The 12,794-nt window shown below is 42.1% G+C and overlaps 1 protein-coding gene across 3 annotated transcripts in view; it reads left to right on the top strand.

Annotated features, from left to right (window-relative positions):
* ROCK2 (Rho associated coiled-coil containing protein kinase 2) overlaps positions 1-10,169 on the top strand; it is a 153,602-nt gene extending 143,433 nt beyond the window's left edge. The window contains exons 34-35 of one of the 3 annotated variants that reach the window (XM_024192598.3): positions 4,167-4,235; positions 8,259-10,169. In XM_024192598.3, the coding sequence (XP_024048366.2) occupies positions 4,167-4,200 (34 nt within the window). In that variant the 3' untranslated portion in view covers positions 4,201-4,235; positions 8,259-10,169. Of the gene's footprint in view, positions 1-4,166; positions 4,236-6,294; positions 6,342-8,258 lie in introns of those variants that run through there. The other 2 variants (XM_024192597.3, XM_024192599.3) reach the window with 2 other exon arrangements.
* The last annotated feature ends 2,625 nt before the right edge of the window (positions 10,170-12,794 follow it).

The following is a 12,794-nucleotide window of genomic DNA, read 5'->3' as shown; positions in this document are numbered from 1 at the left end:
GTTAAAAGTAAAAAAAAAAAAAAATCACCCTGAAGCAATCAGGAAGCAGAAGTTTGTAATCAGATTGAATCATGAATCCTGCCAGTGCTGTCTTCTGACTGTTCAGGAGCAAAGGAGGATGCACTGATGTGCACATTAATTGCAGTCTAGTTAATATTCTTTTGCAAGTGATTGCTCATGTCAGTTCCAAGTAGGTGTGTGTGCACTGCATGCACAATCATTGGAAAGTTTTCCCCTAGCGGTACCCATCGGGTTGACTGTGGAGCCCCCTGGAGTGGCGCCCTTATGGCGGTGAATATAGGTCTCTGCCGACCCGCCACCTCTTCAGTTCCTTCTTACCACCAGTGACAGTCGTTGGAGCTACTTCATTCTCTTGCCTTGGGCAAGCTCTTCTCCTAGCGAACAGTTGTTCTTTTATTGTCTATAGTTCTACTTATTGTAGGTTTTCTAGTGTTTTAGTTAGTTAGTTCGTAGATAAGTTTCTGTTGGGGGTTCTTCTCCCGCCCCCCCCCCCCCCCCCCCCTCTCCCTCTCCCCTCCGGCATGCCTCGGTCTCCAGGCTTCAAACCCTGCCGGTCTTGCCAGAAGCCTATGTCCAGGGGAGAGCCTCATGACTCATGCTTAAAGTGCTTGAGGGAAGCCCAGCAGACAGACAAGTGCAAGATCTGCAGGATCATCTGCCCAAAGACTAAGAAGGAGAGAGGCTTTAGACTTAAGCTCCTCCTTATGGAGTCGGCTCTCTGTCCCAGCCGGCTCAGACCGCGTCGGGATCCAAGCCCAGCATTTCAGTACAGAGCACACCGGCCTCAGTAAGCGAGGCTGTGGTGCCGGTGAAGAACTCTGGGTCCAGAGACCCGCAGCACCAACTCCGGCACCGAAGACAAGTTTGGCGACTTCTCAACACCGATCTCACTCGCAAGTGCCGCATAAGAAGCGGAGAAGAGCCGAAAAGGAGCACTCGCTGACAGTCCAAGCAGTGGAACACGAGGGTGCCTGCGGAGTGCGTCCCACATCGGGACGCTCAGCTCCTGCTCAGGGACAGCCGGTACCATTGATTCCGGCTGCCCAGGGGGAACCGTTGAGTCCAATCCCGTTGGACTCCCCAGGACGGGAGAGCCAAATTGGGGAGTTGGACATGCCGTCCACTCCGGACACATTGGAGACGCCAGGAACCTCATAGAGAGCACTCCCCGAAGCTGGCAGAGCTGACAGCACCGGCAGCTCCAGTATGGCGCAGGGGGGCTGGACTATGCCAGGGCAAACCGGCCATGCTACGACACCAGTCGTCCTCGCCTTGGCACCGATCACCAGGACCATCCCTCACGGCACCGCTGTGGAGACCAAGATAAGACTCATCCTCGGAGTCGGAGCTGGAGTCAGACGTTTCCAGATGCAGCTGGCACCGGTCTCGTCACTCCAGGCATAACAAGACACAGCAACTTCCGATGATGCCCTGGCCACTATAGTGGCAGGCACCTGCTCAGTGGCCATTTTGAACCCCACGGGCGTATCATCAAGCCCAGGGGCCAAGGCCCAGGTCCCTTTCAATCGCATCGGACAGATGGGGACCTCCATCTGCCTCCATGGTGAGGGAACCTCCAAGGGGTGGGTGTGGCTCCATCTGGGCTGGCACTGGACCCAGCACCAAATTCGCATCCAGCACCGCATCTGCCACTGCACAGGAAGCTCCTGCACGGGAGGACCTCCGTGAGTTGGAAGGTCAGGAGGACCCTGTGCCTATGAGGGCTTCTTCATCCTCCTCCCCAGACGAGGCAGTAGCGAGCTCATCTGCCTCCTTACCGGCTTTGGACAATAGAGCCCACTAGGAGCTGCTCAGAAGAGTAGCCCAAAATCTGGGCCTGCAAACGGAAGTGTCAGAAGAAATGGACCCTATGGTGGACATTCTGACACCAGAAGGTCCTTCCAACATGGCCTTGCCGTTGATCAAGACCATCCACAATACTACCAAGTCCCTCTGGCACACTCCTGCTTCTATTTTTCCCGCAGCTAAAGGGGTGGAAAGGAAGTACTTTATACCCTTTAAGGGGTTCGAATACCTTTTCACCCACCCTCAGCTGGGCATGCTGGTCGTGGATGCGGCCAATGCCAAAGAAAGGCAGGGTCACCAGGGCCCCAGTCCAAAGTCTGAAGAGGCAAAGAAGCTGGACCTCTTTGGCTGTAAGGTCTGTTCTACTGGGGGGCTCCAGCTTCGAATCGCCAATCAGCAGGCAGTTAGCTTCTACCGTTTTAACTCTTGGAATTCCCTGTCCAACTTTTAAGGAGCTACTTCCATCTGACTCCCGCTCTGACTTTCGGGCGGTCCTGAAGGAAGGCAAGACCATTGCAAGGACTTCCTTGCAGGCTGCATTAGACTCAGCAGACTCGGCCATCTGTACAATGTCCACGGCCATTGTCATGTGGTACAGCTTGTGGCTACAAGTCTCGGTCCTCCCCCAGGAGGTCCAACAGACTATCCAGGACCTGCCCTTCGATGGTGCGGGTCTCTTCGCTGAGCAGACAGACTCTAGGCTCCATAGTTTCAAGGACTCTAGAGCAACCTTAAAGTCCTTGGGGCTTCATACGCCGGCCCCGCAAAGAAAGCATTTCAAGCCTCAGCCCCCGCCTTGCTTCTACCCCTCTCAGCTGAGGCAAGACTATAACAGGAGACGGGGTAGGAATAATAGGAGAAGGCCTCTTCAGTCATCCTCTACCCAGGGCCATGGCTCGGAGAGACAGTCGCCAGCTCCTAAGAAAAACTTTTGAAGGTGCGCCCAGGGACATTGTACCAGTCCATATCCCGGATCCTTCCCCTCCTTTTGTGAACCGTCTATCCCATTTCTACCATGCTTGGGCCCAAATAACATCAGATGAGCATGGTAGTCTTGGGATATTCTCTCCAATTCTATATCCTCCCACCCACCTTCCCCGTCCCTCTTCTGGGACCCTTCTCACAAGCAACCTTTAGTGCAGGGGGTGCAAACACTCGTACAACTCGTGGCAGCAGAAGAGGTACCTATGGAGTTCAGGGGCATGGGATTCTATTCCCATTACTTCCTAATCCCCAAGGCCAAGGGTTGGCTCCGGCCTATTCTCGACCTGTGAAACCTCAACAGATTCATGAAGAAGCTGAAGTTTCGCATGGTCTCCTTGGCTTCCATCATTCCCTCTCTGGATCCAGGGGACTGGTAACTGTTCTTGACTTGAAGGACACGTACTTCCATGTGTCCGTAATCCTGTACCATAGACGTTTCCTTCTATTTGTGGTCAACGATACAGCAGCTCTTCATCGCTATTGCCGAAAGAATGAAGGGTCTCCCTGTTTCCTCTCAGAGAATCTCTTCTTCTATCATGGCCTGCATCAGAACGTGCTATGACCTAGCAAAGATTCCAGCCCCAGCACTGACAGCACACTCCACAAGAGCACAGGCTTCATCTGCAGCATTCCTGGTGCAGGTCCCCATTCAGGACATCTGCAGGGCGGAGATGTTGTTGTCTGTTCACATCTTTATGTCGCACTACACCATCACTGAGCAGGCTAGAGGTGATGCTGCGTTTGGTTGAGCCATGCTACAATCGACAGCTCGGTGAACTCCGACCCCTCCTCCGGGGTACTGCTTGGGAGTCACCTACTTGGAATTGACATGAGCAATCACTCGAAAAAGAAAAAGCAGTTACCTACCTTTCGTAACTGTTGTTCTTCGAGATGTGTTGCTCATGTCCATTCCAAGACCCACCCGCCTCTCCTCTGTCGGAGTATCTGGCAAGAAAGAACTGAAGAGGCAGTGGGTCAGCAAGGACCTATATTCACTGGCAAAAGGGCACCACTCCAGCTGGCTCCACAGCCAACCCGACTGGTACCGCTAGGAAAACCTTCCGATGATCATGCATGCGAAGCGCACACACCTACTTGGAATTGACATGAGCAACACATCTCGAAGAACAACAGTTACGAAAGATAGGTAACCATTTTTTATTCCAGGCTGTATTACTGACCTCTGAAGAAACAAACCATAGACTCTGACTTGTCAACATCAATTTTCAGTTAAGGTTTTCACATTGTATATAACAGTCTACTTTCATTGTCATGATTTTTTTTAACAAAATGTTCATGTAACATAGTACATGTAATAATATTTACTTCTACATTTTATTACTAATTTTTTTTAGCTCTGGCCCTGTCCTTCGAATCATTCTTCACTGATTTTTTTCTATACTGTATATTTTGCCATAGCAACAGTAAGTAATAGGGACCTGTGTCTCATCCTGTGAGCATGCTGACCATACTAACCATGAGAACTCACTTAAAATCTGTAAATGACAATATTTTGAAAGTTATATATTTATATATATCAATCAATCACATTTGGTAATCTAGTTTTTGGGAAAAAAAACAAATTAATATAAGTATATGTATTCTCTGAATGACAACAGGCACATATGTTAAATATGTTTGTCATTTTTGGATTTTATATATTGCTTGTGTATTGCTGTTTTAAATCTTTCTCCTTTATAACCCATATACTCTGTTTCTGTATCCTAATACAGATGTGTTTTTTTTAAAAAAAATTGTCCAGTACGGTAACTGCATAATTGATCAAATTAATCCCTGATGCAACTCTGACTTCAGCAGAGCTGCACCAGAGATGAATTTGGCCAGGATATCGTAATTAAATATACTATGGGAAATCTGAAGTATTTCAGAGTAACAACAAAAAAATGTACTGGTATTCTGCGTATCTTTTTTTCTTTTACACATTTTATTCTTGCAACTGCACTGTCCAGATTATGGCTTGTTGTTAATGTATTTAGTATTGAATTATGTTGTAAAATCATGGGAGTTATAGATGGAAAAGGCCTGAGAGATCATCACATCCATCTTACTATTGCAAGCTTCTTTGTCAAATCAATTAAGATTTTTTTTTGGTGTGTTTATCAAATAGTCAGCACATTTTTTGTGAATTAGTGTGAATGCTATGGCCAGTTTGTGTTTGACGTGCGTTTCTGTAAAGGTTCTTACTGCAAGGGTTTGCAATATGGAATGTCTATTTTTCTTTTGTATACTTCATTAAGAATGAGGATTCTTCCCTCATAAGACTTGAATGTCCTGATAGTTTCTTTAAGTTTCTCACAGCTGTTCTTTTTAATAATTTAAAAGAAGGCAAACCAGTTTCCACATTCACTATGTGTAGTTTCTGCTTATCAGTTTCATTGAGGCACTGAATCATGGCAAGGAAGATTAACCTTAGCTTCCCCACATGAATGACAACTTACTTTCTTCTTTTGATATCTAATATCTGCTACAAGTATATCAGGAATGACAGCACTTACAGCTCATAAAATAAATAAATATCAAAACATCAGTGATTCATCATTTTTTGAAAGTTAAAGAAATTAAAAACAAAACTCAAAACCCATCATATTTAATACATGTAAACTAATTATAATAAATACATGCTTTATTTTAAACACTATGCCAGAGGGGGGTCATTTACGCACTTTATTTAGGTCAGTATTTTTCCTCCATCCTTGCTTTGTCATTTTTAAAGGCCTGATATAATATCCATTGAAGTCAATGGAAAGACCCCTATTGACTTTATTGGGCTTTCGATGAAGTCCTAAATGCTGGATGGTAAAATCTACATTAATTTGTTTGAAATCCAGACAGACCAACCCCTTTAGTGCTTTAGTATTAATTAAACTTGACTTGCATAAAATATCAGCTCTTTAGTGGCTCACAGATTGTTTCATGGAAGGTTTGGCAGATGAGCATAAAATTGCAGCTCAGTCAAGAACTGCAACATCAAGACAAGATGGCAGTTAGCCCTTATGAAGCTTTAGAGTTGTTGTTTTTTTAAAACAACTTTATGAGATGTTACAAAAATAAGGGTTCCTGACTTTAATCTGAAAGAGTCATATGAATTAGTTAAATGGAATCTACATTACATTTAGTGATTTACATGTCAAATTTCCAGTGTATAAAATATACTGATCTACATGAGCACTAAATTGATCTAGTTTATTAAAATAGATTTTATATTTATACACACACACACACACACACACACACACACACCATGGCCATGGACTATGTATAGAGAAATGAAAACTCTTGTCTAAAGATTAATCCTCATTTATAACCCACTTTGTGTTATGCCACATGTCATGAAATGTTAAATCAGAAGTCTGTGTACACAAGGCAGTATTGTAATAGATAGTGATAATTTTAATAACATTGGACTTTGGAATATTTTAATAAAGAGTAGTCCATTTTAAACATCCAAACCTCCTATTGCAGATTGCTTGATTTGGCATTTAAAGACTGGGATTGGTCATTTGATGATGTTGATGATATTGATGGTGATGACGATGTTTTTGATTTCTGAAGATGTAAAAGGGTAAATCAAAGTAGTGAGGAATGCATTGTTTGCCTTTTGAATAGAGCATGCTAGTTGGGTTTTGTTTTTCAAAGTAGAAAAAGTATGAGAGATCTCATTTTTAATATTATGCATTCAAAAATGAGATTTCATTGAGATGGAAAAAAATCAATTTTCAGAGGAGTCACTTTAACTAAAAATGTGTATTTGTGTTTTACATACGTGAGTTTAATTAGAGTTTTCTGTTCAGAATTCATGTCTATCTGCCCCAGTTGAGTAGAAAAAGAGATAACTGCTACCATCAGAGAATATACTTATAGCAGTGGTAGTACTGCTAACCTCTATAAACAAACCATTTTTGAGATGTAAAAATAAAATTGTCACATTTTAATCTTTATTTGACACACTGAAGATATGTCAGTTTGCAGTAAAAATGCCTTTTTAAAGTGTAAAGTGACTTGTCTATGGCTAGCAGACTTGAAACAAGAGCTTTGCAATGTGCATTTTCTACTACTGCTATGAAATACAGATTTATGACTTGGCTTTGCTCTGTAGTGTTGTGCTTTTTGGGTTTCTAACAACGCACTTGAAAAAATTCTAAGTAAAATTGCATTGCTAATGCAGTGAGCTGAATTCCTTGAATGCTATTGTAAATATAAAGCAGTTCTATTTATAATTAAGTAAAACTAGCTTAACTGAAAATGATCTAATTAGTTTGCAAACCTCCGCCCGGCCCCACACATCCCTCTGCCCTGCTTCCTGCCCCCATTGCTTCTTAACCATGGGGGGAGGGGTCACTGTATGCGGAGCTGCTCTCCCATCCACCCAACCCCCATGCGTCTGGACTCCCCCTCCCACCCATACCCAGACCCCATTCTGAACCTCACATCCTTCCCCACACACACACCTGGACTTCCCCACCAAGTCCCATCCCCCCGCATCCAGACCCCACCCCTCAACCCAGACCACTCCCTGCTGAGCCCTACACACTTGAAACTCCACCCCAATGAGCCCCACTCCCAATGCACCTGGACCATCCCGATGAGCCATCCAGACCCCCACCCCCAAGCTCCACTCCCTCAACACCCGGAGCCCCCGATGAGCCCCCTACGCCCAGACCCCCCCGCTGAGCCCCAGCTACCTTCACTTGGTCCCCTCCTGCAGGGTCCCATTGTCCCTGCACTCGGAGCCCCTCTCCCCAATGAGCCCCTGTGTATTCAGATTGTACCTGGACCCCACCATTGAGCCACCCTCACCCAGATTGCCCCACATAGAATCCTCTCAACCCCAGACTTGGATCCCCCCCACACTAAGCCCCTCCACACTTGGATCCTGCTGGTCTGAGCCTATCTGCCCACACCTAGTGTGCCAGGCGTGGTGGGGCAGGGCTCCAAGATGTTTCTGGAGCAGGTCCAGCCCTTGTGCTGTGTCACGGCCAGGTGCAGTCTCACCGCTGAGTATGTGTCCTGGCGGGGGAGGGGAGCTGCAGGGCGACCTCCCACTTCCATGCAGCCAGTAGCCTGTGCTCTCTGCTACCATGCTGGAGCATCCACAATTCTTTATTGACAAATAACATTTGCAGAATTTTAAAATATTTTGCACAGAATTTGTATTTTTTTGGCGCAGAATTCCCTCAGAAGAATGCTCAACTAACTGAATTATTAGTATCAGTAAAATGTGATTGTCTTAATCTCAGAATAAGTTTGAAATTGTGGTGCATAGGATACAGTGTTTTTAAATAACATAATGCTATTTAGTGCAAATAAGTAGCATTTGTTGCAAGTGTGCAGAAGTGCATATTTAAAATAAAAATTTGGAGCAAATTTCTCTTTTCAGCAGAGGGACGTGCATTGCATTTACTGACCAAACCTTTCTTCTTTTTCAGCTAACTGCCTTCTGTGAATGCAGTCACTATTCAAGGTGATAATATTCTTCCCATTAAAACAAGACTGAAACATGATATCCCAAAATTTATTAAAATATATATATTTTCCTGAAAGACTGTGCTATATATATCAGAGGTTTACAATTTTTTGCTGCAATATAAATTACTAATCTCTGAGGGCTTTTTTATAATCCCTTGGGGTAACTGATCAAATGAGGACTGTTGGTAATAGTATAAGGATACTTTAGGTAACCTTTTAGAGTCTTGTTCCAAAAAAGTTTATCTTGGCAAGACACACACACTACATTTCACAAAAGAATTGAGAAGAGTGAAAATTAAAACTGAAGAAATTCATCTTTCAACTTTGATAGAGAGATGCCACCAGCATGTTTGCCAGAAAAGTAGGCGGGAAAGATCCACCACAGTGGTATAGACTGCATCTTTAAGAAGTGACCATTATACTGTGTATATATATATTGTACTGTAATACTGCAAAAGGGTTTTAAAAACTTTCCACTTTATTTTTTTATGCATATTAATCAGATACCATTACTTACTGCAGTTGCAACTATGCACTTGTGTAAAGCCATAATGTTGAAGTTAATATCATTCATACATGTTTATCAAAAGCTGCATGTCATTGTTGAGCAGTTAGTATAATGAGACGTTTGAAGTACATACTCATTTCAATGATTTCATAATGGGCAGTCCTATTTTACCTATCTGAATGCCTTAATTTAATTTTTTCAAGGTCTATGCCCATTCTCTGTATTTAAGGAAAAAAGAATGTTTACCAGCTCTTAGGATACAAATTTGCTTTGTGGCAGAAAAAATAGTGCACTATTTTTACACACAATTATATCAATGTCAGCCTATTTTGAATGTATATTGATTGGTTTTGGGGTGGGAGGGAGTATTGGTTACAGAAACAATAACTGATAGTATTGAAACTAATATAACTTTCATGTGTACATGTAACTTTTCATCCAGTCCTTTTTACAAACCTCAATATTAGTCATTGACTTTATATTACCCTTATTAAGTGCTATGAAACTTCATTTTGCCTTGTTTTGCGTACTCTCCTAGATGTGTTTTTATTTCTGGGGAAAAAAAGTCTGTGACTATTTTTACATTTTCACAGTACAATATCCAAGGACTGTCACAAACTTTAAAGAAAACTAAACAGATTGTAGATGTATTTTAAATTTTTGAATCCAGTTCTCTAGCACATAGCTGTAGGCATAGAAAAATATTTCAGTAGTGTGTTTTGAGAACTTATAGCTGGGAATAAAAGGCCTCAGAGGCACTTAATCTGATTTTTTTTTTTTAACTTGGACTTGTACAAAAATATAATTTATGTGGGCTCGTTCATGCTGTGTTCATAATTATCCCAGAAAATGCATGTTTTATACAACTACAGGATGCTATGTTAAACATATTGACAGTAAAAAAAAAATGTAGCCTCCTACTTGGTCTCTTTTTTTATATATATATATTTATATATTGTGTGTTAGTGTGATAATTAAAAATATGATTTAACATTTCAAGGAAGGAAGACATTTCACTTGATCTTTTCTTTGGGAACAGTGTTGAGATGTTCAAAGGATAGGACCATGACTTGTATAACACTATCCTTAAGAGTGGATTTAGGACCCAGGAGTATTGAAAATGAATATAGTTACATTGTATTAGTGGTAATAAAATGTAACTTACCCAGTCTGCACTCAGTTTTATATTTATGCATTCTCAACCTAAAATGTTTGTGCATTCTTAAACTTAAAACTAAAATGTGTATATCATTTTAGTTAAAGTATTAGCCCAATGCACAGTAAAAGCTGTGTATCCTTTCCCTGCTTGTTGTGATTTACTGAAATAAAGCATATTTTAGGTAATGCATATTTGCATACAAAACAAAATTTTAAAAATGTATACAATAAAACTGTTTCCATTCACTGAAAGCATAAATATTTTATATATAAGATTTTGTTACATTGTGGGAAGTTCTATCCTATTCTGAATTGGAGAATATAGATATATATATATAAAAAAATAAACTATCTGAGTAAGGTAAAATAGTTCCTAATGTTGACAAAGCTGGTAATTAATTGAAATATTTATATATAAAAGGCAGCAATTGTTATGATCGTGTAAAAATGAAATCTGTCATTTAAGGGGAAAGTGTAAAAAAATCTAACTAAGGCCAGAAGGAGGTCCCTGGCAGCACAGCTCCCATGACAACATGGTAAGCAAGGCCCAGGAGCTGCTTGGGGCCAGAGCCACTGCAGTGTCTCCACGTGGATGGCCCTAACCTCCCAAGAATCCCTATGGATCTGCCAAGTTTGGGGTGGCTTTTCTTTGGAAGGAACAACACCCCACTACAAGCATCATGTTACAGGGAATCTCCACAAAGAAATCATCCTGGGGATTTCCTCATAAGAAGTTCCTTCATGTGGCTTTTTATATGGGAGGGGATAATATGGCCTCTGAGAGCTAGCATTTTTATAACCAAATTTAACCTTAAAAATCATTTGTGAAATATCCATCCTCCAAAGAGAGAATATACTGTGATTACCAGCCTCATCTTTGAGATGTGTGTGTGTGTGTGTTTGTATGTACAGTACACAATAGTTGCTTGTTACATAGACAGTAAATTGTACTTAGTTTTGCCCTTGCAAGTAACTCATGTTACTGTGGAACTCCCTAATTATTCCCTGTACTAAGGAATAACACTAATTATCAGGGATCCTAGAAATCTGTTTGCCACGGAAAAACGTGGCATTTGCATTTTTACAGAGACTCTTTAGTTTTTACATTTTGTGAAAAAATAAAAACAGAGTGAACTCTATTTATCTAAGCCTTCATTATCCAGCTCTCTGAATTAAAGGAACTGCCAGGGGCTGACAACATCGGGCGGCTGGTGGTTTGGTTAATACGGACAGTTGGGTAGTGGAGTTTGGATAGGGTTCTACTGTATATCAATAAAACATTGTGGCTAGGGAAACTAAAGTTCAGCGTTTCATTTTAATTTAAAAAAAATAGATTTGGGGGGGGTTTATTGGAGACTTTTGTTTTTTTATCATGGAAAACTAGGATGCCTGCTAAAAATGTAATCTGGAATGCAAAATTATAAAGATTTTAATTACAATCACTGTAGACATACCTGCATATCAGCTTTCTTTTCCTTTGGAAGCTTGCTTTGTACAAAACATTACCTTAACCTATTGATCTGATTACATTCTGTTCACAATCACACTTCCCCATAGCCCATGTAGGGTCTGTTTTATTCAGAATTGGGAAAGCTCATCCTTTAGTCAGTTTCAGAAATACTTGCCAAGACCATGTTGTTTGTTCTACTAATTCTGACCGTCATTGCAAACTTGACTTTTCTTTTAAAAGCATTTCTCTATGAACAAGATTAAGTGATTAAGATACAACATACAGCAGTTGCTTATTAATTTAATAAAGGCTACTGCCATTGGCATAATGTAAAGGAGAGCTATGGTGAGTTATATTTGTTCACAATATTTGTTTGGAAAGTTTGTTTTGCCATTGTTTAAATTATTTCTGGTGAACTCCTACATCAGGCTCTCAAGAACATCGCTGGGAATAAAAGAACCTGGGTAGTCTGTGAAATTAAAGCCCAGTCCCACTGAGGGGATGTCTGTACTGTAATCACAGGGTCTGACTGCAGCTCCAGCCGACATACCCGCGCTAATGTTAATCTAGCTAGTTCATGTCCCAGAAGAGCGAAGTCACGGCAGTCTGTGCAGGGTGCGCAAACCCATTTATAACCCTGGTAATTTCTCGTAGGGCTAGCCCACACTGAAGCTTGTACTGCCGTGGCTTCGCTGCTCCAGGACCTGGGTTAGTTAGATTACAGCTAGCTCGGGTATGTTGGCTCAAGCGGCAATCGTGCCTAGTACCTGCAGTCTAGATGTACCCTCAGATTCCCTGTGTGAGCTCCAGTTGCTGGCTATTGTTCTTCCTGATTGAGCAGAGGCAAGTAATTGGCAGGTTTTCTGGAAATGTTTCTTTTGGCCTTGGGTAAATACTGGCGGCCAACAGTCTACAAATTACAGGGAGTCCGGATTGTCACAATTCAGGGCAACGGCATGTGTATATCCCCTAAATGGTCAAGCAAGCGCACCCACTTTCAGGCTCCTAACACCCTGGTCATTGCCTCTCTTGGGTGGAGACCTGCGTCTCTCTCTCTTCTGACTGGGGTATTTCCAGGCTGCACCATTCCTGGCTTTCACGGTGTTAATCCCAGCAGATTGCCCATGTGCACCTGCTTGCTTTCTCTTGAGAGACTGATGATAGAGTGTCAGCAATTATAAATTACCACACAATAACTTTTATTTGATTCTTTAAGGTAAAAGCACTACGGAGTAAACAGTAAAAGAACCTACAGACATGCTACTAATCTTACCAGAGATCAGCTCCACCCTAACATGGGCTCTTGCCAGAGCAGTCCTTCCAAACCTCACCTAAGGGGTTTCTTTTGTGATCACAAGTTCATCACAGCTTCAGCTCAGA

The sequence above is a fragment of the Terrapene carolina genome, unplaced genomic scaffold (genome assembly GCF_002925995.2).
Source record: "Terrapene carolina triunguis isolate 2854851 unplaced genomic scaffold, T_m_triunguis-2.0 Scaffold42, whole genome shotgun sequence".
Classification (NCBI taxonomy): domain Eukaryota; kingdom Metazoa; phylum Chordata; order Testudines; family Emydidae; genus Terrapene; species Terrapene triunguis.
Note: the sequence above shows the minus strand (reverse complement) of the source record. Positions and strands in the feature narration are given on the sequence as shown.